The sequence below is a fragment of the Vicugna pacos genome, chromosome 16 (genome assembly GCF_048564905.1).
Source record: "Vicugna pacos chromosome 16, VicPac4, whole genome shotgun sequence".
Taxonomy (NCBI): Eukaryota; Metazoa; Chordata; class Mammalia; order Artiodactyla; family Camelidae; genus Vicugna; species Vicugna pacos.
Genome location: NC_133002.1, coordinates 59,870,322 through 59,897,693, shown reverse-complemented (window position 1 = coordinate 59,897,693; position 27,372 = coordinate 59,870,322). Strand labels below are relative to the sequence as shown.

Below are 27,372 nucleotides of genomic sequence, written 5' to 3'. Positions count from 1 at the left end.
ACGCCAGAGCGATAAACAGCGGAGGCCACGCCCACCAGGTCCGAAGGGCAGAGATTCTGCCCCCTCCCCCAAAACCGGTTCCACCAGCCGGCTCCGGGGGGTTTGGTCACCGGAGGTTGACCAGGAGGAAGGGGTTACCCAATCTGGTGTTGCAAGGCCCGCTGCATCAGTGTGGCTTTGCAGCGTGCTGTTATTTTGATGATCGCCCTGGGGAAGTGGGCGGGTCTGGAAGTATTGTCCCCATTTGAAACTTGGGGAAACTGAGTCCCACAGAAATTGGCTTCAACCGGAGATGGGAACACCTCCAGACACCTTCACCCTGCTCAAACGTCGGGGTGGGGTAAGAGGAAGGGTCAGAAGTTGGCAGGGGAGAGGGCACAGTCGCCAGAGGGCTCCCTGGGGAATGGGCATGGGGAGGAGGAGGAGGACGGGGAGGAGCCGGAGGACGGGGAGGAGCCAGTCGCGCCCGCGGAGGGATCCGGGTCATGTGACCTGCCTGGGGCCGGCCACCACGTGGGCCAGGCTGGGAGGTGCAGCTCCCTCTGGCCCCCTCTAGGCCTGCGATGGCCACATGTTGTCCCCTGGGCCCTTGGTCACTCCCTCTCTCTGACCTTGAGACCTCTTCCCCAGCTGGTGGAGCGCAGACATTTCCCGGCGACCTGCTCTGGGGACAGGTGAGCCTCTCACAGGGCCCCTCCCCCCTGGCGCCTCCCAGGTAAGCGGCCAGGATGCCAGTGCCAGTTGGGCAGGGCGCAGTTCCGGGGCTTGGAGGCGCGCCTGCGTCCTCCCAGTCCCATCTAGTTCCCCTGTGCCCACCAATTCACCCCCTTCGAATTCCTTTGGCTGGATTCTCCAGGATCTCTCAAGGTTTGAGCAGGGCAGGGGGACCTGCTGATCCCAGCCCACCCTAGCTGGCTGGGGGCATCAGGGGAGAGGGCCGTGGTGTGTGTCGTGACCGGGATGGGCTGGGGAGTGGAGGCCTAATTCCGCAGGTAGGTACCACTGGCTGAAAATGGGGGAGTGGGAGACTGGCAGATGAGGGGTCCAGGGCTTCTCGGAGTTACTGCGGCCCTGGGTTCCGAGGATGGGCTGTGGCTCTTCTGAGCCGTAGCTATTCCCAGAGGACTTGCTTCTGGCTGGGGTAGGGTTTCCGGAAACGGGCTCCACCCTGCCCTTCCCCAGCTTGCAGGGCTCAGGAATGGTGCACCCCGGAAACTGCTGCGCCATCTGTTGGAGCCTGGGGCAGGGTGCCAGGGTGCTGGGTGCCAGGGCTCTGGGTACCAGCCCGGCAGAAGTCCTCAGCTGTGCCCAGATGCCGGCGCCCAGGTGAGCCCTCACCCACTAGGCGCCCTCTGAGTGCCTCCCATCTCCCGGCCCCTCCCTCCTGGAGAAGGAGTGTGTGGGAGAGGGCTGCGGTCTGCACTTGGGGGGGTCTGTCTTTCTAGAAAGGAATTCCAGCTGTAGGGACTGGACTGAGGGGCACACCCTCGGCCCCACCTCCAGCCACTTCCCCTTTCTGGCGGAGTCACCTCTGACCTCTCTCTCTGCTGGTTTCTCCACTCTGTGCTCCTGTGGGAGGGAAGAGGAGGGGCTCCGATTGTTTGGGGCCTGGGCTCAGAGACTGGGCACCGCTAAGTGGGCCCAGCCCTACTGGGACCTGCTCTGTCCAGGCACCCCGGCCTTGCCCGCAGAAGCACCTTGAGCTAAACCAACTTTTCTGAGTGCTGAGTTCCTGTGGGTGAGGGGCAGGGCGGTGGGGGGACTGGGCGGGCTGGGGCTGGGCCCAGTCATGCTGGGGCAGGGCCCTGCGCAGTCAGCTGGTGGTTGGGAGTCTGTTGCTCCCGCCCTGCTCCTACGGGTGAAGAGCCCGGACAAGGCCGCCCTGGCTCAGTTGTCCTGGTGATGGCAGGGCCTGGACAAAGGCTGCCTGTTTGAGGCCCAGCCCCCCTGCCCCCAGCTAGCTGCCCTGGCCGTCCTGGGGTGAAGGAATATGGGGGAGTCTCTCAGGAGGGCTGTTGACGTTAATGCAGTCGCCCAGTGTGGCCTAGCGTTGCACAGAGTGACCGCTGCGGGGGGGTGCAGAGTGGGGCACAGCCCAGGAGGCCATCCTGTCTGCTGCTCTGTCTGGGGCTGGTGTGGCGAGAGGGGTGGGGGCCCAGGCCGCCGGCTGCCTGTGGGATTTCCTCTGGGAGGAAGTGCTGGGGGGTCACGGGGTGGGCGCAGGGAAGGTGTCCGCTGCCCTGACCTTTCTCACTAAGAGGGTGGCATCCCTGGGGCAGAACCCGAGGAACGGAGGACCATATCCACAGGCACCCCACCTGCTCCCCATCTTTCAGGGACTGACTGTGGGGAACTGCCCAGAACCCCCTCCTTTCCTCACCCCCTCCCTCCTCCTCCCCTGGTGGTGGAACAGGCTCCCCCCCAAGTCCATTCTGGCCTGAGGTTTATCTGGGGCCACTCACTTGACCACGCGTTTGGTGGGTGGGGGCAGGGTGGGGGCGCGGGCAGCCTAGGGAGTAGTGCCTCCCACGGTCCCCAGGGAGCGGGTCGCGGGTCTCGGGTCGCTGGGCGAGGTGCCAGGCATTGAGGGCTAACTTTGGTGTCACGCTTCCTGTCTCATCAGATGTGTAGCAGGAAGCCCTGGAGGCCATGCTCGGGCTCTGAACTGCCCTAGGTCTGTAGGCCGGCTGGGCATGAGCCGCAGATATGGCCCAGCCTCCAGTCTTTGTCCTCAGTGTCCCTGAGACCCCAGATGACCCAGAGGGGTAAGTGCTCTGAGGTGGGGCTGGGGACCGGGATGCATCACCCCTGGGGGGAGGCAGTCCGGACCACAGCCCTTTGGAGAGGGTGGGCTACTGGGACGAGGGCTGGGTTGGTCACAGCCTGAGCTCTAGCCCCCATCCTTATCCCAGCAGCCAGGAGCCCAGCCCCTATGATGAGAGCGAGGTGCATGACTCCTTCTACCAGCTCATCCAGGAGCAGAGCCGGTGGGCGGCCGAGGAGGGGCTGGAGCTGCAGCAAAGGGAGCCGGGGCCTGGAGCCCTGGGGGCTTCAGGTGAGCCCGGGCCCAGGTTGGGTGCCGGGATGGTGTGGGCAGGACACTGAGCCTCTCAGCCTCCCGGGAAGCCCCTCCCTGCAGCCTGTGGGGGAGGGGGGGAGGTCTCCAGTCAGCAGCGTCTGTAGATCTCTGGGCAAATCTCTCTTGCTTGGCAGGCGATGACCACCAGGCCCTCCTGGGGCCCGAGGGTGTCCCCGTCCATAGCACGGCCACGCTCCGCATCCTGGCCAGCATGCCCAGCCGCACCATTGGTGAGTGGGACCCTCTGCCTTCGGACCCTGGGTGGGGCGGGGGTTTCAGGCTGGGGGCTCTTTCGGCTCCCACCCACCCTGTCTGCTGCCTGCAGGCCCAGCATGGCCCCAGGCAGTCTCGCCGTGTTCTAAAAACGACTCAGAGTCGTCATGGGGGTAAAAATAGGCTCCTGGAAACCCAGAGGTGGTGGAGGTCTCTTGTCAAAGGACTTTCCTGGGTCCTGGGAAGGGGCGGAAGGTGGCCCCTGCCTCCATGGGAGGGGCGCACCCCCTGACCAGCTGCCTCCCCAGGCCGGAGCCGCGGCGCCATCCTCTCCCAGCTCTACAACCGCACGGTGCGGCTGCGCCGCCGGGCTGCCCGCCGGCCCCAGCTCAGGGACGTGGGCCGCTCGGCCCGGCCCAGCCTCCGCCTGTACGACCTGGAGCTGGACCCCCTGGTCCTGGAGGAGGAGGGTGAGTGAGCAGGGCCGCAGCCTCGGTGGGGAGGGGGGTCGGGCTGGTGGGGGTGGGGTGCTGGCAGCAGACCCAGGGCCCCTTCTCCAATGGGCTGCCTGATGGCCCCCAGCCATGACGTCCCTTGGCAAGGGGTGTGGGAGTATCTTGGTATCCTGGCCACCGAGGGAGAGAAGAGGGGGCCTTCGGGCTGCAGTGTTTGGCTCATGTAGGCAGGCACTCAGAACCTTAGTTCACGCGCCCCACGTCTGCTGAAAACTTGTAGTGTTGCGGGTGTTGGTCTAGGCTTTAGGATGTGTTGTTGGTAAGCAGGCCTGTTCCAGCTCTCATGCAGCTTATTGTCTGCCCGCTAAAACAGTCGGGAACCAAATAAATGAATAATGGGGTGGCTAAAACTTAGATAAAGACAGCTGAGGAAAAGTGCACTTCGGGAAAACATTATGGAACCCATCTAGCCTAGAGGGATCCAGGGAGGCTTCCTGGAGGAAGTGACACTAGAGCAGATGAGGCATGTGCAAAGACCCTGAGGGGGAAGCATGCTGGCTTGTCTGAGCATCTGGAAGGCCAGTGTGGAGGGGCTGGGGAACAAGGGAGAGTGGTTGTAGGAGGGAGCAGGGCCCAGGTCACAGGCTGAGCTTCAGCCAAGTGATCTCAGGCATCAGTGCCAGGGGCTTGAGTACTTTCCTGGGGCCCTGCCTCTGTTTCCTCCCCCTGTTTACCCAAGGCCCCCAGTTGGTGGGTGACAGAGTGTTTCAGGGTAGTTAAAATAGCACCCCTTTCTAGGGCAGTTGTGAAGATGAAAGGGGGGAGGACAGGGGCAGATCTCCAGGCCCCTCCTCCCCTACTCACCCCATCAGGGCTGCTATAGTGGGAAGTGGTGGGGTGTTGGGACCCCATTGCTTTTGAGTAGGTTGGGTAGGGGGGCTTAGGTGCACTGGAGGTCAGAGCAAAATGCCTGTGGGGAGTTTGGGTCCAGGAGGAGGGGGTGCTGGGCTGGGCCTCGGAGGACACTAGGAACTTGATCGTGTCCTGGGCTCCAGGCAGTGGAGGTGGGAGGGAGACAGGCAGTGGGGTGCGGGCCAGGTGGCAGTGAGTGACCTGGCTTTGATGGTGTGAGCAGAGAGGCGCCATCCAGGCCTGCCAGGGGGTGGGAGGGGGCTGAGGCTGTGTTTCCGTGGGGTGGACGTCAGTAGCCACAGCGGTGTAGGGAGGGACAGATGCTGCGGGGAACCCACAGAACTCCCACCTTCCCCTGCAGAGAAGCGGGTCCTCCTGGTGAAGGAGCTTCAGGGCCTGACAGTGGCCCAGCGGGACCATGTGCTCCGGGGGATGCCGCTGAGCCTGGCTGAGAAACGCTGCCTGCGGTCAGTGTCCCTCGGCCTCTTGAGGCCCCCAGACCCACTTCCTCAGCTGGGTTGGGTGGTTGGCAAGAAGGGCCCCGAGCCTGCGGTGGGTGGTCCCTGGGAGGGAGGGGCATCCCTCCCTGGTCCAGACCCTGACACTGCCTCTGCCCCTAGAGAGGAGAGCCGGACCCCGAGGGGCAAGCGGAGGGCCAGGCAGGGCGGCCGTGGGCTCCCCTCCTGCTGCAGTCAGCTCCAGGACAGCTGTGTCCTGGTAGGCACCTCCTGGGCAGCTGGGGGGGTTGCTGGGGGAGGGGCCACCCTTCTTCCTCCCCATCCTGGTCCTGTTGGCAGGGTCCTCTAGCCTTCGGCCTGGCTCTGGGCTGTGAACAACCCACCTCCCCCGCCCCTGCACTCCAGGCCTGACCCCTGGGGAATTGGCTAGGGGCTGACCCTGCTCCCAGTGCCCCTCTCGGGGTCCCGCTGCTGTCCCCACAGGCCTTGCACAACCTGGGGCTGGTGCTGCTCTCGGGGCTGCAGGCCCTGAAGCCTTGGCGCTACGCCCTGAAGCGGATCGGCGGCCAGTTCGGCTCCAGCGTCCTCTCCTACTTCCTCTTCCTCAAGACCCTGCTGGCCTTCAACGTCCTCCTGCTGCTGCCACTGCTGGCCTTCATCGTGGGCGTGCAGGCCGCCTTCCCGCCAGCGCCCCCGGCCTCCGTGCCCGCCTTCACGGGCCTGGAGCTCCTCACGGGTGGGGTGAGGCTTGGTGGGAGCGGGCAGGCCCCCCTCTCACCACGGCTGCCCCCTGCTCTGACCCCAGGGGCCTGCAGCCCGCCCCCTGTGCTTTCTGTGGGGCCCGGGAAGCCCCAGGGTGGCTGCGGGCCTTTGTCCACCTCCGTGCGCTTATCGCTGGCCCTGCGCTGCCCTGCCCCCTCTGCCCTTCCCCTTGCCCTGCCGTCTGGGTGCCCTCCTCTCTCTGCACCTCAGGCCTGAGGGGGGTCAGGCGCAGGGAGAGGGACAGCCCCTGACTCGGCCGGGCCGCCTCTCTGCAGGGCCGCTTCGCCCACACCGTCCTGTACTACGGCTACTACAGTAACGCCACGCTGAGCCAGCCGTGTGCCTCCCCGCCGGATGGCGGCCAGTGCCCCCCAGAGGCAGGCGGCCTGCCCTACAACATGCCCCTGGCCTACCTCTTCACCGTGGGGGTCGCTTTTTTTATCACCTGCATCACCTTGGTTTACAGGTAATAACCTTCCACCACATGACCCTGGCTCTGAGCACCACTGATCCACTCCGTGTCTATCTATTGGTCCATCCGTCCGTCCATCCACCATCCATCCGCGGACCCTTCCTTCCTTCTTTCCATCCACCCCCACTTTCATCCATGCACCCATCCACTCCACAAACGTTTGCTGTGCTTGGCGCAGGGCAGGGAGGTAAATGAGCGTGGTGCCCGTCCTCGGGAAGCTTGCCGTCTGTGGGAGGAGACAGGCCATCGAAGAGGCTGGGGACGTCCTGGTGTTGTGTTGCCTGGTCGTTACGGAGCACAGGAGAGGGAGTCAGACTAGCTTCTCAGGGCTGGTGACACTTGTCCCAGGGAGAGAGATTAAATAAGGGTGGGCAGAGAAAGGCCAGAGGAAGGTGTTTGGGTTATTGGGAGAGGCAGTGCAAAGGCTCTGAGGTGAGCCAGCATCTTCCGCAGCCACGACTGGGTGGGAGGCAGCTGGTCATGTTGGTGGGGACTGGTGCCTGAGCCCTCTTCTAGCCACTTGTGGCTGGTGGGCACAGTATTGGACAGAGCGGATCTGGAGTGGCCGGTGGGCCCCACCAGGAGGCCGAGAGCTCTGGGCTGGAGGTGGGGCAGGGGGCGGGTGACGGGAGGCCCATCCAGCACTGGGTGGGCTCCTCCGAGTGGGTGCTGGGTTTTGGCTGCAAGGAGCATCCGAGGTGTTCTGTCTGCACCTTCCGCCCCCACTCAATCCCTGCTCGGCTCTGCTTCTCCCAGCATGTCCCGCTCTTTCGGGGAGAGCTACCGGGTGGGCAGCACCTCGGGGGTCCACGCCATCTCTGTCTTCTGCTCCTGGGACTACAAAGTGACTCAGAAGTGGGCCTCCCGTCTCCAGCACGACAACATCCGAACCCAGCTGAAGGTGAGCTGCCGGGGGTGGGGGCTGAGGCCACCACCGCCACCCCGGTCCCGGGGACACCAGTGCGCGTCTGCTCCAGTGGGCGACGGTTAGGGCTGCTCTCGGGCCCCCTCCCGGGAGTCCCCTTGTCCCCTGGCCCCCATGGGAGAGGCCCGCGGGGCTCCCAGCAGTAGCTCCCGGCCACAAGGGAGGACAAGGAGGCACAAGGTTCCATTGTTTGTCTGAGGCCTCAGGCCTAGCAGGCAGCCGAGCTGGGCCTCGTGGAACGTTCTCTGCCTTTCTGAGGTTATATGTGTGGGGTTTGCATCAGGGAAGCTCACAACTTTGACCTGGCTGATGGGCCCTCACTGGCCTTGGGGAGCGCCTTGGGGCTCCTGGTCAGCGAGGGGACAGCTGCCTGCAGGCAGGACACCTGGGGAGGCCGGGCGGGAGAGGCCAGGCCGGCCCTGGAGCAGGGCGGGGGACCGGCCCGGGCGCTGGGGGTGGGCGGGTGGTGACCCTCCGTGTGTGTCCACTCCGCGTCCCCGGGGCTCCTCGCGCCTGTGCCGGGGGTGGGTGACAGGCCGGCTGCCGCCCGCAGGAGCTGCTGGCCGTGTGGCAGCTGCGCCGGGGCCCTCGGAGCATGTGCTGGCGACTGCGGCGCGTGGCCGTGCTGGGGCTCGTGTGGCTGCTGTGTCTGGGGACCACGCTGGGCTGCACCGTGGCCGTCTACAACTTCTCGGAACTCATGATCAAGGTGCAGGGGGAGTGGGCAGCCCCCAGGGGGCCCCAGCCTGGGGGTCAGACTCCCGCTTTAGCTATGAGATGGGGACCTGGAAGGCGGCCAGGAGCCTCGAGCCCTCCCTGGAGGCCGCCTCCCTCACGGGCCTTGCTTTGGTTCTTCTCTGCCTGTTTCACACTCTCATTTCTCTGTCCTTTTGTTTTTTATCTTCTCTTCTCTTCTCTGACACCTGTGTCCCGCCCTCCCCTCCTCCCCCCACCCCCCTTCCTGTGCGGTTTGAACAGCGAGGCCTGGGGTGGAGGGAGGTGTGCCTGTGATCTCCACCCCTCCTTCCGCCCTGGGACCCCGCCCTACGGCTCCCCCCCCCCCCCCCCGCAGTGGACACGGCCCTGTCCCTTGGGCCCCTGCGGTGATACCGCCCCTCCCCTGCTCTGACAGAGCCCAGGGTCCACTGAGCGGGAGGGGGCGCTGCTGGCCCTGCCCCTGGTGGTCTGCCTCCTCAACCTGGGGGCCCCCTACCTGTACCGCGGCCTGGCCGCCCTGGAGCGCCATGACTCCCCGGTGCTGGAGGTGTACGTAGCCATCTGCAGGTGAATGGCCAGGGCAGGGGGAGGTGAGGGCTTTCTGGGGCGCACCCGCTGTCTCCCAGGCACCCTCCCTCAGCCTCCACACCGGCTCTTTTCTGTAGGAACCTCATCCTCAAGATGGTCACCCTGGGGATCCTTTGTTACCACTGGCTGGGCCGCAGGGTGGGCACCCTGCGGGACCAGGTGAGGGCCAGCTGCTGCTGGTAGGGGTGAGGCTCCCTGGGCCCCTCAGGACGGTCTGCCCTGGTCCCAGGGTGGGGCGGAGGGGGTGGCCCTCACCGGACTTTATCTGGGCTATAAGTGTACTGGAGGCCCCTCGATGGGCTGGGTGAGCTGGGTGGCGGGGGTCTGGGGCCCTGGGGCTGAGACTGCGTCCTTTTCAGTGCTGGGAGAACTTTGTGGGCCAGGAGCTGTACCGGCTCATGGTGATGGACTTCCTCTTCACGCTGCTGGACACACTTTTCGGGGAGCTGGTGTGGAGGTGAGGCCCCAGGGGTGGGTCCCAGCTCTCACCTCCTGGACACCTGGGCTTCCCAGCTCAGAAGGGCTCCCAGCATCCTCACCAGCGTGGTGACGAGGGTCACCTGGGTGGTTCTCGAATCCCTGAATAGCAGGCCTTAAATCTCCACCCATGAAACCTCCTCTGTAAGACATCACTGAACCGAGAAAAACACTTAGGACACAGGATGGAACCTATTTTTAGATCGGAAAGGAAAACAGTTTTCAAAGTGACGCATATGATACAATGTGAGTCTCATATGATGGAAAAAGGGGTCGGAAGGAAGGATAGAAGTGGAGGGACATTTTCCGAGGGCCTCGCTGCGGTGCTCGTGTGGCGGGTGTTTTGTATTTCCTTCTCTTTGTGTTTTCTTTGAGAACGTATTAACTTAATAAGATTTTTAGAAGTAAAACGTCAGATGCCGACATGCGTGTTTACACCCGGGAGCATCTGTACGGGCTTCGAAAAAGGACAGGGACGAAGCCCGCGGCAGTGCGGACCCCTTGGGGTGGGACCCCGGCTGCCATCTCCCCTCGACCTCGCTGGGTGCCGGGGGCGGGGATGGGCGGGATGGTCAGCGTGGCAGGTGGGTCCCCGGCCGGGGTGCCTGCCCTCCTGCGGACCCCAGGGGCTCCTCTGCCCCAGGCTCATCTCCGAGCGGACACTGAAGAGGAGGGGGAAGCCTGAGTTCGACATTGCTGGGAACGTCCTGGAGCTGATTTACGGGCAGACACTAACCTGGTGAGTGTCTCCCACTTGCGTCCCACTGCCTGGCCCTGGGGTCGCGGAGCTTCCCCCTCCCCCTCTGGAACACAGCAAGGCCCAGCCCTCCCACCCCCCAGCTCCCGGGGTCCTGTGCCTGAGCCAGGCTGTCCTAGACCAGGGCGCAGCATGGGGTCACGACCCCTGCCTCTGGACTGCAGCCCCCTCGCCTCCTCCCCCTCAGGCTCGGTGTCCTCTTCTCCCCGCTCCTCCCCGCCATGCAGATCATCAAACTGCTGCTCCTCTTCTACGTCAAGAAGGTAAAGGTGGCACCTGGGCCCTGAGGAGGGCGATGGGGCCCAGGGAGCACGTGCAGCCAGGGTGGCCTCTGGGCTGACAGACGTGCAGCCCTGGGACTCTGGAACCCTCCCCTGACCTGACTGGTGCGGGGCTGGCAGCCTAGGGCCGCTCTCTAGGGACAGTCCCATGGCCCCCAGGGCCAGCTGAGCCCCCTCCCTGCATCACTGCCTCCCTGCCTTCTGCAGGCAGGCAGCATCCCTGCAGGGGCCATGGTCAGGGCTGGGCACCTGTGTGCGTGGGCCGGGCTTAGGGCGGGGGGCTGGGAGGCACCCCTGGCCGTCTGTCCTCAGTCGGGGGAGGCGGGCTCGCTGGCTCAGAACCAGGTTTTTCTCCTCCTGGGTCCTTTGTTTTCGCACCTGTACATCGTGGACAGTGGTCTGGGGCACTGGGGGCACTGCCGAGACGATGATGGTAGCGCATTGGGCTTGGGGTGTGGCCCTGCAGAGACCTTCCGTTGACGTCACAAGCACTCCTAGTGTCAAGCCCTTCTGAGTACCAGTGACCCTGGATGAGAAGCCCCCCTGTGTGCCTGGGTCTCCCCTCCCTAGATCAGGAGGTGGCCTGCGTGCTCCGATTCCAAGTGTCCCCCTCTCTGCCTGGCAGTCCGGGTCCCGGCGGGGAGGGGACCCGGGTCCTGTCCTGGGGCCTTGGCTCGGGCTCTGCCAGGAAGCACAGCCCGCCCAGCCCACTGCGGCCTCTCCCCTCTTCCTTCTGGGGGCCGCCGCCAGGCCCAGTGGTGGGCGGTGGCAGGACGGTGGCTGAGCACAGCCTTTGTCTCCAGACCAGCCTGATGGCCAACTGCCAGGCGCCCCGCAGGCCCTGGAAGGCTTCCCACATGAGCACCGTCTTCATCTCGCTGCTCTGCTTCCCGTCCTTCCTGGGCGCTGCCATCTTCCTCTGCTACGCTGTCTGGCAGTGAGTGGGCTCCTGGCCTCGGGGGCGTGGGGATGGGGTCGCCCCCGGGTCTGGAGGGGCTGCCTGCAGGGACTGTGGATGGTGGCCACGGTTTGGGTGACGTGGGGCCTCCGCTGGGGCCGAGGAGTCGAGCCACCTGCCCTCTTCCCCAGGGTGAAGCCCTCGAGCATCTGCGGCCCCTTCCGGACCCTGGACACCATGTATGAGGCGGGCAAGGTGTGGGTGCGCCACCTGGAGAGGGCGGGCCCCAGGGTCTCCTGGCTGCCCTGGATCCACCGGTACCTGCTGGAAAATACCTTTCCCATCTACTTGGTGTCGGCCCTGCTGCTGTGAGTGTGGGGCTGCGGGCCGGGGTCCTAGCCTCTCCCCGCCGTGGGCTCCTGCGCGGGGCGCAGCCCGACCGCCCATCTCCCGCAGGGCCGTGATCTACCTCAACATCCAGGTGGTGAAGGGTCAGCGGAAGGTCATCTGCCTCCTCAAAGAGCAGATCAGCAACGTGAGTGCCCCTCCCGCCTCCCCCTGGGGGGCCACCGGCCGCTCACAGTCGGGCCCCTCCTCGCCTTCCCCGGACCCTGGGTGTGGAAGGGGGCTGTTTGCCAGACAAATCACATCGATGGCAATGTGTAGTTTGTACTGAGAGGAGATGCAGCCGGCCTGCTCCTCTGCAGCTGGCCTGCCCCAGCGCCCCAGCAGCGCCCCTACGCCTGCTGAGAGGCAGCCCCGCCTGGCCCTGAGGGCTGTCCCCCCTCCCTGCTCAGTTACGGGGCGATCCTCCCCCCACCACCGTCACCTTGCAAACAAGTCACTGCCCCTTGGGCTGGGGTTTCCCCAGGTAGGAATGGCCTCTCACCCAGTCCCGTCCAGCAGCAGCGGGCCTCCCGTGAACACGCAGCGGGCACTGACCTCGTCCCCGGCACTCTGACATCACTGCCCCCACCGCTGTCTTTTCTTTTTTTTTCACGTCCTTCGCAGTTTCTGACCTGTATACTTAACGCCTGAGCCCACTTGGGGCCAGCTGGTGCCTCCGTCCCCAGGCTGTCACGCCAGGGCTGGTGGCTGCCAGACACTCTGCATTGGAAAGGACTGGGGGGTCAGCTGTGGGGTGTCAGCTAAGGCAGGACAGGGCTGGGGTGCAGCTCACCTGGGACCCTCACCACTGGCTAATTGATGCAGGGGCCCCAGGCTGGGTCTTTACCAGCGGGAGGATCCCTTGGGGAAAGCTCTCACTTTTTCTGGGGTTCTAATTAACACAGTACAACTTAACCCATCATCTCGCCTTTCACAAACAGGGGACAGGGCCCAGGCTGGGTGGGCATTTTGGCTGAGGTGGTCGCCTGCCACAGCTGCTGGAAGTGGAATCTTGCTAACTGGCTCTTGCTCCACTGCATAGAGCTTTGGGGCCCGCAGATGCCAGAGGGGGCTGGGGGGGGAGGTGGGGGGAGGCGTCGGGTGGACAGCAGTGTTGGGAGGGGACCAGCTCCACCCCCCACTTCTCTGGGGGCTGAAGGACCATTCCCCTGTGGCCCTTGCTGCAGGCAGTGTCCTCCCGAGGCCGAGCCCTTCCCTAGTTCTGTCTCTGGGGCTGCAGGTCTGAGCTCAGCCCGCGCCTGAAGCATCTTTTCCCAGGCCTGGGCAGGCCGTCTTACTCAGGCAGGGCGGCTTACTCAGGCACACAGCCCTGTCCCTTATACTTCCATGGGGAGGAGACATGGGGAGGTCGCTTAAGGAAGTCCCCGTGTAATTGTAAGTTCCTTAAAAATGGAAGTGGGGAGCCAGTGTCAGAGGAAGACTTGACTGGCCATCGCTGGTCTTGCAGATGGAAGGAGGCTGTGCGCCAAGGGGTGTGGCAAATTCAGAAGCCGGAAAAGGCAAGGGAAGATTCTTCCTAGAGCCTCTGGAAGGAATCAGCCCTACTGACAACTTGATTCTAGCCCAGTGAGACCCGTTTTGGTCTTCTGACCTCCAGAACTTATGGATGATGAATTCATGTTGTTTTGGTCCCTAAGCTTTGTAATTGGTTGGAGCAGCAGCAGAAAACGAACACAACCCTGTGACAGACGTTTGTCCTCTTTTAGAGGGTGACTCTGAGGTCAGAGAGGAGGTAATGTGCTCAAGGCAGACTCAGTAAGTGGCAGGGCCAGTTTAAAATTGAGTCAGGCTGGCTTTGCTGCCTTCACTGTGTGGCCGATCACATTTCCCTTTTCACTGTGGCCACTAGGAAGCTTAGATGTACATTACATCTGCTCACTGCCTGGCTCTTGGTTTTACTTTCTCCTCGTTTGGTGGCTCATTCCCCTTCTTTAAACTTTTTGTGCTTGTGATGTCAAATACTCTGTGAGCTACCCCAAGTGCGGTCTAGAACAGGGCATTCCTGGACAGAAAGACAACTTCTGTTTTCTCAGCCTTTGTGTTCTGGCATTCCTAGGAGGGGGAAGACAAAATCTTCTTAATCAACAAGCTTCAGTCTGTCTACGAGAGAAAGGAGAGGAGCAGGTGAGGGGTGTTGGAGGGGTCGGGGCCCCTCTACCCCCGGGACATGGAGACACCGTGGAGCTGGGGGGTGGGGAGGGAAGTCCCTGCCCGCTCTCCCCGCCGTGTGTGGGGCGTTTGGGGAAGGAGAGAGAGGTAACGTTTGGTGAGGAAGGAAGAAAAGGACATGAAGAACTGTGTGCAGGTGGCGGGGTGGAGCCAGGTCTCTCATGTCCTTCCCTGCCCCTCTCTGCGGCTCTCTCTGTGTCCTCTTTGCTCCCCCATCTTGATGAGTCTGGGGGTCAGCCTCGCTGGCCTTCTCCTCAGGCTCTGCCCCTGTTTTTCCAATGGGGTGAATGCACCCTAAGAAAATGCTGCAGTGGGGCTGGGCTGCTCCAGGTCTGCGCTTCCCACCTGTTCCCTGTGGCTAAGCCCAGAGAAAGGGAGATGAATTCAGACACCCTCCTGAATGCACACAGCCCTCCTCGACCCCTGACGTGGCCAGGCTGGCGGCTGAGGTCTGCAGGCCGAGGCTCCCGGGGGCTCCCCTCCCCAGAGACATGCCCCGGGCAGCAGGAACCCACCTTGCGCGCCTGACAAGACCCTTCCCCTCCAACAAAGCCCTCTGCCAGACCCTGGCATGTCTCTCCCGAGCCTTTACCCGGGGAGGCCTGGACGCAGCTCCTGAGGAAGGACGGGCTGCCTGAGGCCCCTGGCCCCTCGCTGACTTCCCTTTCCGGCAGGGCTGGTAGAACTGAGGAGGCTGCGATGCCCCCAGCCCTGTTCACAGACGACGGGGACGCCTGGTAGGACAGCGCTGGGCCAGCAGCCCCGCACCTGCTCACCTGCGCTCACACAGCCCTGCGGGCACAGATGCCGACCAGCCGGAGGGTGGGGGTGCTGCAGCCCACCTTAGCGGGAGCACCCAGCGGACCCTGCCCCACCCGGGACTCTATTTATTCTGATTAAACATGGTTTGCAGAATGGGCTTGTCTCTCGGGAGGCTGTGCTCCTACCCAGGCCGCCCAGCTGCAGGCACCTACGGCCGTGCCCCCGGGCCCACAGCCCACCTCCTGCTGCCCCGGGGATGACTTCCAGGTCGAGGTCATGGGAACCTTGGCCTCCTGCACCGGCAGCCCCTTCAGCTTCTCCTCCTGGTTCGAGGCTCCTCTCTCCGCCTGGCCAGGGCCCTGTGGCCTCACCAGATGGACCAGATGGTACCAGGTACCCTCCCGACATGGGGTTCCTGATAAAACAGGCGGTGGGGCTTCGGTGCTGGGTGCAGGGCGCCCTCTGCCGGCCCAGCCCCGGATGGCCGAGATGGACGGCACCGCAGCTTCAGACGCTGCCCCTCCAGCCTGCGCACGACTACGGGGCAGGAACAACCACGGGCGCGTGTCAAGGGTGATAAGCTGATGCTCTAGTGGCTCTTGGTGGTGGGGTGGAGAGCCAGTGTAGGGAGGGACTGGGGTGGGTCATTGGCTAATGAGCCATGGGGAGAGGAGCCTGCAGACAAGAGGCCGGCCAGTTCCCAGGTCTGTGGCAGGAGTGACTGGTGTGGGGTGACCTCCGGTCCTACCAGCCTGAGTCTGAGGAGCCTGGGGGATGCTGAGAACCCTAGGGTGCGGAGAGGAGGGGACTAGGCTGTCACAGCCTCGGTGCCCACTGACTGCAGGAGCCAGGGCAGCGGCCCCAGTGGGAGACAAGCTGAGAGTGGAGACAGGCCCCCTGCCCTCGTCCCAGAGGGGGACCTGGGAGAGCAAAGCCTGGCCGAGTGGCCGTGTCAGGCCCACGGGGAGCTGCCACTGCCGTTAGCAGTGCCCGCAGCTGGGCCCACCCCAGCCCCAAATGGCCCTCGTCTGAGGATGGTCCCACGGGGGTGCTCCGGTGTTCTGCAGACTCGGCCCCAGGGCCTCCCCAGCGTCAACCAGACCTCCCCCAGGTGCCCTTGATGTCCCGGCAGGTCAGGATTCCTGGGCTGGCTGTGGCCGACCCAGCCTGGCGGTGCTTAGGGACTCTGCGAGGAGCTGGCCTGACCTGGTGGTATGAGCGCTGCTGGGTGAAGCTGGGTGGGGAGACCAACCTGGGCTCTTCAGGGCCCCCCTCCCGCAATGCCTGCCTCTGCATGGAAGGCACGGACCAACCGCGTCCAGTCTGACCCGCATTACCATCCGTCACGATCTACCGGGCCCCCTTCACCTGCCTTGCGACAACTGCGAGGTCAGGACACACTGCTTAGGACGAACAGGTGAAGGGTGTTTTGCAGACACCTTGCGCAGCGGTGAGTTGGTATCCCTGGCCTTTGACTCAGGTGCTCATCGAGGTGTCGCTGTGAGGGCGTTTTGTAGGTGTGTTCAACACTCACAGTCAGTTGACCTCAAGGAGATTATCCCCACTAATGTGTGTGGGCCTCGGCCAATCAACTGAAAGACCTTAAAAGCAAAACTGAGGTTCTCCAAAGAAATTCTGCCCAGGGCTGCAGCCAGCCCTCTCGACACACAGCTATCACCTGTCCACGCTGTTCCTGATACATCCTGGCCTTGAGGTCCTCTGGCTGGAACATTCCGCGAGGGAGCCCATGTCGGGCTGTGGAGTCAGGAGGGCCCAGAGTTGACCTTACTAGCTCGCGGCCTTGGGTGTGTTCTGTAACCTCTCCCGGCCCCGTTCCTCACCTCACAGGGCTGTTGAACAACGGACAGTCCTACGTAGTGCTTAGCACCGGGCCTGGCACGCAGTAGTTTTGCTATTTAAAAAATAAAAGCAAAAAGCTAGCTACAACTGCCAAACAAGACCAGCTGACTCTTGGAAACTGCTATTCTGACATTTTTTAGCAGTGTTTCCGCTGTGAAACCCGATGCAAAGCTGATAAGTTAACTGCATGTTTCCACCATGATTCCCGTGTAGCTTTTTCTTGATTCAGCCCAGATGTTCTCTTCCTGCAAGGAACCTTCTTGAGATGCCTCCCCGTCTCCGTCTTCCCTCTTTTCCGTGAATCTGTGCCTTGCTCCTCAGCGCCCGGGGTCTCACCTGCCGTCACTGAATCTGCTCGCCCTGGCACCTCTCCGGCCTCTCCTGTCTGTTCCACAGTCCTTTCCCTGCAAACCACACTGCTACCCACGGAGCACCCTGCCTTCTCCTTCGCCCACGGCCTGGTCAGAATGATCAAAAAGAAGTTCAGCTCCGAGCCTGGACTTTTTCGTGATTCAGACACCAGGCCGTCCCGACTCCAGGAGGGAGGCAGTCACTCCGCTCACGCCGTGCTCCCCACCTATCCCCTGCTTTCCCCCGGGGCTGTGACTCCTCCATGAACGTCATCCTCTGGACATTGCTGAGGCCCTGAACTTGCTCTCGGGAAGCAGCGCTGGGACAGTCAGCTCCCCTGCAGTAACTCCGGACACACCGGCCCCAAGCGGACACTGGTGGCGGGCTTGGCTCCCAGCGCCACAGTCGCTCCCTCCAAGCTCACACTGGGATGTGGAGTCTGTGCTGATCATCCACGTTCTGAGTTTCATTCTTCCTTTAGCCTTTTGTTTCCTCTCTTGTTTATGACCCTTCAGGGATCTCTTCCTCAACCTTCTGAAGAGGTTGGTCAGAGCTGGAAGCTCACCAACCGGGGCCCCGTCTTCCCGGTAAGACGCTGACTCGACCCTACGAGTGGAGAGAGAAAAGACACTCATTGTGCTGGTCTCCGAGCAAGGTCACAAGGGACAGTCCTGACGGGACAGAAGCACTGGTGCTGGACTTACTGACGGTCACGGTAAGCCTCCCAGGGGCGGACCTGAGTCAGCAGACCCGGTGTTCCGCTCTCTCACTGCCGGCCTGCTTGCCGCGGGGGAGGGCGCCGCTCTCTGTACGCGCCGCCCTGCCCGCCGCGCCGGTGCGGACGCTCTGCCGCAGCTAGCCGCGGCCGCCCCGCGAGCACGGGAGCGCGATGTCTAGCGAACACCGAAGCCCTTCCCGACGCTCTTCCCTCCGAGTGTCGCTGACTTCCAGACCGGGTCCTGGGCGAGACGGGGAGGGGTCCCCGGTGGCTGCCCCGGGCAACACCGGCGGCTGGCGGAGGCCACGGGCTCAACCGCATCTCTCCAACAGTAATGAGATTTCAGTGCAAAACCACAAAACAAATGATAAAATTACAAGTCAAGCAACGGAAGCTTGGAGTTTATCTAATTATATGTAAACTCTGAGGACAGCGTAAAAAGACACAAGAGATTTGTTACACAGTAGGACAGCGCTCTCTCCCAACACATACAAAGTGAATAGTGATGACAGCTGTCCTTGGAAAACAAAGAACACATTTATTCCAACAGCCAAGAAAAAAATTGCAGTTTATTGAGATTCAACAAAGCGTTGTACTTTTGAAAGCAACTTTCGGTGCGTGTTCTTCGACAATCACATTCTATGAGGAGAAACATTAAAAGCCACAAACTTGTTTTTTTTTTTTTAATCTCAGAGTTACAGACATCTTTAATTCAAAATAAAAGGTCAAAAAAAAAAAACCCCAACAAAAAACAAAAACAAACAGACTCTTTACTTCCATCCCCAATTAAAAAATGTCAGGAGGTCTCTACGACTCGATGCTAACGCAGCAGGGAAGCTGTACGTCTGGGCCACGCGCATGTGTCTGATGTGGGTGCACGGGGGCGTGTGCATCCAGCACACAGGGCGTGTGTAATGGCAATGAGATGCAGTTACTCTGAGGAAGGTCTTCTTAGCGAAATACACTACTGAACTTGAGAAAAAAGTCTTGAACCAGTTTGTGCATAGTTCATGATCCTCTATAAAACCAGCTTTTGTTGATCTGCAATTTTGCAGGAACTTTCTTTTTCTTTTTGTTTTTTTTTTTTGTTTTTTATGTTTTTTTGTTTTGTTTTGTTTTGATAAAACCATTAAAAAGCTAATTAAAAAAAATGTAATGCACAAGTTTCCTGATCAGGCAGGCAGGGAGCACAATGTTCATATATTTTTTTTAAACATACTTGAGTGTATGTTACTTCATTGTCTTTCTTTCTTGCAAAACAATCAAAACATTGATCATTTTTAAAACATAAAGCGATTTTTAATATATAAAGCACTCTTCGAACATCTATCTCCTTTGAGTCCATTATTTGGTACATACGTAACTGCTACACGTTAGAGATTAGGTATCTTTCTTCTTTGTGTTTTTTTTTCTATTTTCTTTTTTTTTCTTTCTATTTTTGTTTGTTTTTTAATAACATCTTCAGTGCTAGGAGTTGGGTTACAAAATACATGAAATGGTGTGGAGCCGCCCCTCGGGAACCCTGGCTTTCCTGAGAGCGCACCCGCGTGTGCAAGACAGTGACCACAACTCGTCACCTCGAAGAAGGGACAGTCGACAGAGTCCATGACGATGGCCGAGGGGAAACAACACTGTTCAATCCCAGAGCTCTGAAGTAGCGGGTCTGCATTCTGAAAATAGTTTTCTTTACGACGGAAGTCTTTTTTTTTTTTTAATTCCTTTTTAAAATTTTTTTAAAGTCTGAAGGAGAAAAAAAAGGTCTGTAAACAGGTGGGAGCCCTAACCCCGGGCCCCTCCGAAGCAGTCACAACCCACGTCCAAGTGCTTGTCTCCGCTCCTCCCGCGGAACCATCCATCCTCTACAAGCAAGTATCTATGGCCACAGTTCAGCAAGAGTTTTTCTCTTTAACTTTATATTCCAAATGGAAAAATGGTGCAATACTCTGGTAATAATTTTCTTGCATGAGTCCACAATAAAAAGCTGCTAAAGGTAGGTATACATATTATTTCTCCAGAGATATACACTGTAATTTTTAAACGCAATAACAGAGTCCTTGAGTAAACATTTACACATGAATTGTCACCGGCCCTGTCCTATGGATTTTCTTTAATGTATAGGATTAGCTAAAGGAAGGGCAGGGACACTCAGTGCAAAGTTAGAAGCTAATTAATAATAACAAACGTTTGACCAATGCGCCAAAAAAAAAAAAGCGCACATACTGAAAAAAGGGAAAACCCACAGTTAAATCCTTCACGCACGTAACACATGAACACAGAAAGTGCGCACGTACACGCACATGCACACACACATTCTGTTTCAACACACACACGCGCGCGCGCACACACACACACACACACATAGGCTGTGAACTTAGAAATTTTTCCTAGAGCCTGTTTCTGCGTACTGATGTCAACCTGGAAGTGTAGAATTAGACTTAGAAAGTGTTCACATTTCATTATTGGCCTGCTGGATTCAAGTATTTGCATGTTTGATATGTCTCTTTTTTTTTAACTTTTAAAAAATATTTTTTGGGATTAAAAAAAATGACATGAAAAAGTAATGAAACAAGGGAAATGTGCATAGGCGGCTCCGTGGGAACGGAGGACAGATCGCAGCCCGCTCCTTCCGCTCGGCTCCTGGTCCGGCCGGCCGCCAGGACCGCGCCCGGGGGTGGGCGCCAGCTCCCCCTGATTACGGGTCCGCCTCTGGTAATGTGCATAATCGTCACAGGCTCGTTTTAAATAGGCTTTCTCGTCTCCCTCCCGCCCTCCCCCCTTGATAAAATAACCCTTTCCAGCCCACAATCTGAAAAGTGCCCTTCATGATAGAACTATTCTAAGCAGCTTTTATACTTAAAAAATCAAACGACAACACACCGTACAAACACAGGACGACACAAAATAAAAAGCTGTGAAGCATCCTGCCACTCCACGCGACACTGACCCCGCGCAGCCCGCACTGTCTCGGGAACAGTTCGCAAGGGCTGCGGCCACGGTTCGTCTGCAGTGCTGGACAGAGGTACTCGGAAGGGCTGCCGGGCTGCTCGGGGCCGGCGGGTCCTCAGCGACGCCGGACTGGAAGGGGTCAGCCCCCCCCCCCGATGCTGACGGTGGGGGTGCCCGGGGTCCTGGGGCTAGAGGGACTCCCCGCTGAGCAGGTCGCCGGGGAGCAGCGTGTTCAGAGGGGTGGGGCTTCCGATGACTCTGCCGTCGTCGCTGCTGGGGGGGCCCCACAGGCTGCTTGAGTACTGGGGGACCCCGCCCCACAGCAGGTCGCCGCTCCCCTTGCCGGCCAGGCACGGGGGGTTCCAGTGGCCGGCGTCGCTCCGCACTAGGCCGTGGGAGCTGCCCGAGGCACCCAGCCGCGGCTGGCCGGCCCCGCTGCTGGACTGCCAGCTGGAGGTGGGCGGCAGCGCCTGGCCCTGGGCCAGGAAGCGGTTCACTTCTTCCTCGCCAGCAAACTCGGCCAAGATGGTAGTGTTTCCCAGGACACACCTGCAGGGGCAGGGCAGCAACGAAAGTGAGAGCTGGGTTTTTGAAAAGATGAACAAAATCGACAAACCTTTAGCTAGACTAACTCAGAAAACAAGAAGATACAAATAAGTAAAATCAGAAATGGAAAGAGGAGACATTACAACTGATGCCACAGAAACACAGAGGAGGCGCCGACCAACTGGGCACCTGCAGGAAATGGTCCAAGTCCTAGAAACACGATTTACCAAGACTGACTCGTGAAGAAGCAGAAAATCTGGAAGGACCAATAACGGGCAAGGAGACTGATCCGTAATCAGCTGACTACTCCCAAGGACCAGACGGTTTCACTGGTCAATTCTACCAAACATTTAAAGGAGGGTAAAGATCAATTCTTCTCAAACTTTTCCAAAAACTTAAAGAGGAGGGTACACTCCCCAGCTCATTTTACAAGACCAGTGTTATCCTGATGTCAAAGCCAGATGACACTGCAAGAAAACCAGACCAATATAGATGACTACAGATGCAAAAATTCTCACCAAAATATTAGCAAACTGAATCAACAGCTCATGAAAAGGATCATACACCACGATTGCGTGGGATTCATCTCTGGGATTCTGGCAGCGGTGGCTCGACATTTGCAAATCAATAAACGGGATTCACCACATTAAAAGAATCAAAGGCAGAATCAATCACGTGATCATCTTAGTAGATGCAGAAATACAGCTGACAAAACACAACATCCCTTCATGACGAAGACTCCTCGACGAGCAGGGAATTGGCAGGACAGGCCTCAGCGCAGGAAGAGCCGCGCACACGCAGGCCCCTAGCACCGCGCTCAGGGCTGAGGCTGAGAGCTTGTCCTCTGACGTCAGGAACAAGACCAGGTGCCACCCCCAGCCGTTCAACACAGGACTGGAAGTCTTAGCCAGAGCAAGCAGGCGAGACAAAGAAATGGAAGGTGCCCAAGCTGGAAGGGGAGAAGCAGAATGCTCTTTATCTGCACGTGACGTGACCTCATGCAGAGGGAATCCTGAAGACTCTGCCAAAGCACTGCTGAAACCAATCAAAGAATTCAGTAAAACTGCAGCCGTGCTTCTACACACTAAGAATGAAATATCTGAAAAAGAGATAAAGAAAAAGAGTCCCATTCACAATAGCATCAAGAACAATAAAGTACTTAGGAATAAATCTAACCAAGGAGGTGAACGATCTCTACAAGGGAACCTGTGAGAGTTTGATGAAAGAATTTGAAGACGACGCAGATGGAAAGCTAACCTGTATTTATGGGTTAGAAGAGTTAAAACTATCGTTAAAATGAGGGGGAGGATATAGCTCGGTGGCAGAGAGCATGCTTAGCATGCACGAGGTCCTGGGTTCAATCTCCAGTACCTCCTCTAAAAATAAATGAACCTAATTACACCCCCCCAAAAAAAAGTTAAAAAAAATCTCATTATAATGTCCATACAACCTAAAGCCACCCATGGATTCAGTGCAATCCTTATCATATTCCAATGGCATTCTTCATAGAAATAGTAAAAACAATCCTAAAACGTGTGTGGAACCACAAAAGACCCCAGGCAGCCAAAGCAAACCTGAGAGAACCAAGCCGGAGGCATCAGGCTTCCTGGTTTCACGCCGCACACAGTTACCAGGAGAGCAGGCGCTGCATGAAGACAGACGCACATACCAGTGGGCCAGAGCAGGGAGCCCAGACACAGACCCCCACACACAAGCCAACTGACATTCGATATGGTCACCAAGAACACTCCACGGGGAACGGACAGTCTCTTCGACAGATGATGCAGGGAAAACTGGGCAGGCACAAGCAGAAAAAAGAAACTGCAGCCCTCTCTTACACCACTCACAAGAATTAACTTGAGCTGGATTAAAGACTTAAAAATAAGACCTGCAACCATACAACTCCTAGAAGAAAACACAGGGGGAAAGCTCCTTGATATTGGTTTCAGCCATGAAATTTTGGACATAACACCAAAAGCACAAGCAACTAAAGCAAAACTCAACGAGGGACCTCATCCAACTAGAAAGCTTCCGCACATCAAGGGAACCATCAACTAGGCGGAAAGACAACCTATAAAATGGGAAAAGCGTTTGCAAACCAGCTATCTCACAGAGTTAGCATCCAAAATATATAGAGAACCTCAAATAACTTGATAACAACCAAAAAACCCCCAAACAATCCAAATACAAAATGGGCAAAAGAACTAAACAGATATTTCCTCAAAGAAGACAGAAACGACCAACAGACACAGGAAAAGATGCTCAGCGTCGCTAACCATCAGGGACATGCCAGTCACAACCGCAGTGAGGCACCCCTCACACCTTGGCCATCATCAAGAGGACAAGAACTCACAAGTGCTGGGAGGATGTGGAGAAAAGAGACGCCTTGTGCACTGCTGGTGGGGATGTAAACTTGTCCAGCCACTATGGAAAAACAGTATGGAGGCTCCTCAAAAACTTAAAAACAGAACCACCATATGATCCAGCAGGCCCACTCCGGGGTACACATCCAGAGGAAATGAACAGGGTACTGAAGAGATCCCTGGGCGCCCAGGTGCACTGCAGCATCACTTACAACAGCCGAAACAGGGAAACCACGTAAGTGTCCGTCAACAGATCCATGGATAAAGAAGATGTGAGACACACACACACACACACACACACACACACACACACACACACACACACACACACACACACACACACACACACACACGGGCTGCAGGTGGGGAGGCAGGGAGGGACTAGTCAAAGGGCACAAACCTCCAGTCAGAAGACGAGTGAGCTCCGGGGCTACAAGGCAGCTCGGTAACTACACTCCGCAACACTTCCAAGTCACTGAGACAGGAAATCTTAAATGTTCTCACCACAAAAAAAGAAACACTAACTACTGCCCTCATGTAGCTGTCAGCTCACTACAGTGGTAGCCACACTGCAATCTACAAATGTGTCAAACCAACACGTCCTGCACCTTAAACTGACACCATGTTCTATGTCAGTTACATCTCAGTGAACAAAGACTCAAAACAAACAAGCAAGCAAGCAGGGCAGGGGTCACATGAGTGGAGGTCTTCCTGTGTCTGCCTCACTGGCTTTCCCTGGGTTTTTCCTTTTAATGGAACAGTGCGGCTGAAGGCTTCATGTCACAGGTCCCCCAGAAGCAGTCCTGCAGCTCACGGATTATCACGGCTACTCCCAAGCCTGGCTTATGAACTTTTCTTCCCCCCTCATTTTAGACTCTAGCTGCTATGCTGTGTTGGTGTGGACAGCACCTTTCTAAGGAAGTGTGTGGACACACCATTAAACTCGAGCATCGTTCAGGATGGGTGTAATTTATATCCTAGGCTAGAAGCAGGAACAACTAATTTCCAGGGTCCACATCTCAAGTGACGTTGTTGGATAGGTCTGCTCACACATCTCATCAAAAGCTGCAGGGACCCTGAAGAGGCCAGCAGTGGGCACGCACGTGCCGAGTGCCCAGCGTTACCTGGGGGGCACATCGTCTGTCACCAGGCTCTACGTGTCCTCTCTTGGGGTGGAGGTGGTGGGGGCTTCCCTACTGGAGGGCAGAGCCGCGGCAAGTCAGCAGAGAGGAAACCAACATGTCACAAGACACCTATTCTGGTGTGAACTGTGTTCTCCCTAAATTCCTATGTTGAAGCCCTAGCCCCCAAGACCTCATTGTACCTCTGTTTGGAGGGAGGGTCTTTAAAGAGATCATTAAGGTAATATGAGGTCATGAGAGAGAAACCCAATTCGCTATGGGTGTCCTTACTAGGAGAGGAAGTCAGGACATACAATACTTGGACTGAGAGATGACCACGTGGACATGGGAGGGGCAGCCATGTGCAAGCCCATGAGAGGCCTCGGGAGGAGCCACCCCTGAAGACATGCTGGATTTCTGTCAGATTTCCAGCCTCTTGACCATGAGATAACCAGCGTCTGTGCCCGAGGTCCCCAGGGCCACAGGACCCGCCCACTACACCCGGGCGCAGCACTGCCAGGGCGCAGCACGGGGCGGCCGAGGGCAGGGGAGCAACGTACATGTGCAGGGACTTCTGGGCCTTGGCGGCTTCCTCCTTGGAGCTGTACCGGACCACGGCGTTGCCCTGCGTCAGGTTCAGGTGGAATGTGATGAGAGGCCCGTGCTGCAAACACAGCGTCCGCAGGGTGGAGCCGTCGATCTGACGGGGAAGCAGAGGGGGAGGGACTTCTTTCACCCTGCTCTTCAAAGCAGGTGTTCAGGAAGTCCGGGCGCGCTATGCCCCGGGAAGACGCCTCAAAGGGGCTCAGTATACGGCTTTAGGATGTTAACCTTCTGTACCTTGTCATCTACCTCGCAATTGTAAAATCTTGGACATTAGAGTTACATCTGATGAGCGAGGCTAATCAGGAGGACGCACTGGCTTGGCTCTGACCCCCTCTGGCCAGAGTGCACTGCGCAGAGCCTCGCGGCCCCTAACCCGGGAACGGGGAGGCCACGTCGTTCTGGAGTGGGTAGTCACGGGTGAGCAGTTCCGTTCATGAGGGTAAACTCTTTAAGCCTCAGAAGAGTGAAAAATAAGCAACTCCCCAGGAAGGGGGCTAAGGACCCCTGGGCGTGCCTGCTCGCTGGGGCCGGAGCGAGGCTGGTGAGACGCACCGCCCGCCCGCGGGTGCCCGTACCTGGGGCGTGAGGTTGCGGAGAACCAGCCAGCTGCTCGTCCTTCCTGAGGTGTCGCTGCTCCAGGCAGACCCTGCACGAGCCCAGGGAAGAACTCGGTCAGCCAGGCCGCGCTGCTCAGACGGCTCTCCCCACCGGCCGTTTCTCGTCTCACCAGCATGGACGCAGCACAGGCCAGACCCGCAAGCGCCAAGCCTTTCTCAACCTTTGGAAACCGACCCAGACGCACAATCCCTGACAATCCCTGCAGACCCCTGGGGGCAGGTGTGGGGCAGAGACTGGAGAGTCGCCCGATAGGCCTGGTCTCCCCGCCCTCTAGAGGCTAACAAAAGCACAGCAGACGCGCAGGGCTGCTGTGAAAAGTTCCTTAAATTCCCAGGCCCCCGCCCCCGCCTCTTCCCGCAGCTCAGCAGGGCCGAGGAGGGAGGGTGGTGCTCTCCCACTGGGGGTCTGTTTTGGTTTTGGCCCAGAAAGCCCTGTGGAGACTGACACCGTCGTGCTGGCTGAGGGGCCTCGCTGAGGCCTAGTGCGGGGGCAAAGCTGCGCGAGCACCTGGCGCTGATGCTGCAGCACGGGCAGGGGAGCTCGGTCGCTCCTCGGCCCTCCCAGGGTCCAGGGTCCCTCCTTAAAAAGGAGACGCAGGACCTTCCCTACAGGCCGAGCAGAGCAGGCGGGGTCGCCCTGCCGGGGCAGGAGCAGGATGCGTACCCGAGGAGTAAGAGCTGGTCCAGCCGAGGGGACTGGCTCCCCAGGTGGAGGAAGGCTTGGGGTTGGTGAGCCCTGGAGGCGGCCTTGTGGGTGCAGTAGTGTTTCTGGGCACTTTCCACAGTTCGTGAGACAGAGAGGCTTGCGTGTGGGAGGCAGGGCCGGAGGACCACGTCGATTTAATGTCTGACAGTTTACCTAGAAAGGCAGAGAGATGGAGCTCAGGCATTCCTGAGACAGAGAAGAAGTGTCGCAGCAGCGTCGGGGGACTCACCCCGGCGCCCTGGCTCCAGCGGCCCGCGGGGGCGAGGTGAAGCCCCCTCCAGAGAACCACAGGCCCGCTGCGCGCTCTCCTGGATTTCTGCCCAGAGACAGAGTCTGCTGGTGTCCAGTATGGACCCTGACAGTATTTCTGATACTCAACTTGCTAAATGTTCCAGCCACAAGTTTGCCACCCGGAAAACAGCATTACTGGAGGTCAGTGCCCAGGCTAACTCATCAACATATTCTGCTGGGACATGTCCTGTAACAAATTCACCAAGTGGGGGAGGGTACAGCTCAGTGGTGGAGCACACGCTTAGCACGTGTGAGGTCCTGGGCTCAATCCCCAGCACCTCTATGAATAAATAAATAAGCCTAATTATCTCCCCTCCACCAAAAAACACAAACTAACCACGGTCAATGGGTGGAACGCATGTATTCTTTACACTATTTCTTTGAGTCTAAGTCCCATTTCAAAGCAACACCCGCTCTGACATAACTGAACTCATGTCACCAGTGTATCTTTACAGCTTTGAGACTGGCTCTCTGTGCCTGCAGAAATGGGCGTGGCCCAGGCGCCCTGAGGGCGGAGCGGTTTGGCATCTTGGAACCTTGGTTGGAGGAAGCATGTTTTAAGGCTCTTTGGGAGAAAAAACAAAACCAGTAATGATCACCAGCCTCTGCCCCTCCCGTGCCCCGGGGTGCCTGCAACGACCCCCTCAGCGGGCGGGTGCAGTGACGACGGGAGGCATAGAAGTCACTGTCACCGAGCTCCTCTGTCAGCACAGACCCTGCGTGCACCGCTCCTTCTACCCCGGCCACCGGGTCGACCGCAACTTCACAACAACAAACGCTAGTCTGAGCAAAGGGGCCACTAATCAGAAAAGCAAAACGCCTGGGAAGATGCTTTTATTTGCCCATCTCTTGAGCTACATGTGTGGAAATGTGAGAGGCCTAGTACATCCCTTCCAGACATTAGAGGGAATAAA

The 27,372-nt window shown here is 58.8% G+C and overlaps 2 protein-coding genes and 1 pseudogene across 13 annotated transcripts in view; 1 reads left to right on the top strand and 2 right to left on the bottom strand.

The window, feature by feature from the left end:
- Positions 1–146: 146 nt before the first annotated feature.
- TMC6 (transmembrane channel like 6) lies at positions 147–17,923 on the top strand. Of its 10 annotated transcripts, none has more exons than XM_072939689.1 (22): positions 147–340; positions 631–715; positions 2,624–2,765; positions 2,913–3,055; positions 3,214–3,309; positions 3,601–3,762; positions 5,021–5,126; positions 5,280–5,376; positions 5,601–5,858; positions 6,155–6,345; positions 7,108–7,252; positions 7,830–7,985; positions 8,409–8,560; positions 8,659–8,740; positions 8,941–9,038; positions 9,702–9,797; positions 10,003–10,078; positions 10,900–11,033; positions 11,186–11,362; positions 11,451–11,529; positions 13,459–13,526; positions 16,407–16,817. In XM_072939689.1, exons 3-22 carry the CDS (start codon positions 2,707–2,709, stop codon positions 16,492–16,494), a joined length of 2,463 nt encoding a protein of 820 aa, XP_072795790.1. In that variant the 5' UTR covers positions 147–340; positions 631–715; positions 2,624–2,706; the 3' UTR covers positions 16,495–16,817. The 10 variants fall into 10 exon arrangements, with proteins under 10 accessions (XP_072795790.1, XP_072795789.1, XP_072795788.1 ...); XM_072939690.1 differs by lacking the exons at positions 147–340; positions 631–715 and adding exons at positions 887–992; positions 1,183–1,326; XM_072939688.1 differs by lacking the exon at positions 147–340 and having other exon boundaries at positions 528–674.
- Positions 17,924–18,536: 613 nt separating this feature from the next.
- Positions 18,537–19,749, bottom strand: LOC107033105 (uncharacterized; annotated as a pseudogene). The gene has a single exon (XR_001458512.3). The product of XR_001458512.3 is annotated as an uncharacterized protein (transcript).
- A 345-nt stretch (positions 19,750–20,094) lies between these two features.
- The window catches only part of TNRC6C (trinucleotide repeat containing adaptor 6C), a 110,640-nt gene continuing 103,362 nt past the window's right edge, over positions 20,095–27,372 (bottom strand). For both annotated transcript variants that reach the window (XM_072939685.1, XM_072939684.1), the window contains 4 exons: positions 26,126–26,320; positions 25,420–25,490; positions 24,799–24,938; positions 20,095–20,757 (listed from right to left, as the gene is read on the bottom strand). In XM_072939685.1, coding sequence (XP_072795786.1) covers positions 20,397–20,757; positions 24,799–24,938; positions 25,420–25,490; positions 26,126–26,320 — 767 coding nt within the window. In that variant the 3' untranslated portion in view covers positions 20,095–20,396. The remainder of the gene's footprint in view (positions 20,758–24,798; positions 24,939–25,419; positions 25,491–26,125; positions 26,321–27,372) is intronic.

What these genes read in the sequence shown, in the direction of transcription:
- TMC6 (XM_072939689.1), top strand. Translation starts at nt 2,707, where the DNA reads ATGGCCCAGCCTCCAGTCTTTGTCCTCAGTGTCCCTGAGACCCCAGAT. An exon ending in CATGCCCAGCCGCACCATTG is followed by an intron (nt 3,310 to 3,600) that starts GTGAGTGGGACC and finishes CTGCCTCCCCAG; the next exon opens with GCCGGAGCCGCGGCGCCATC. An exon ending in TGGGCACCCTGCGGGACCAG is followed by an intron (nt 8,741 to 8,940) that starts GTGAGGGCCAGC and finishes CGTCCTTTTCAG; the next exon opens with TGCTGGGAGAACTTTGTGGG.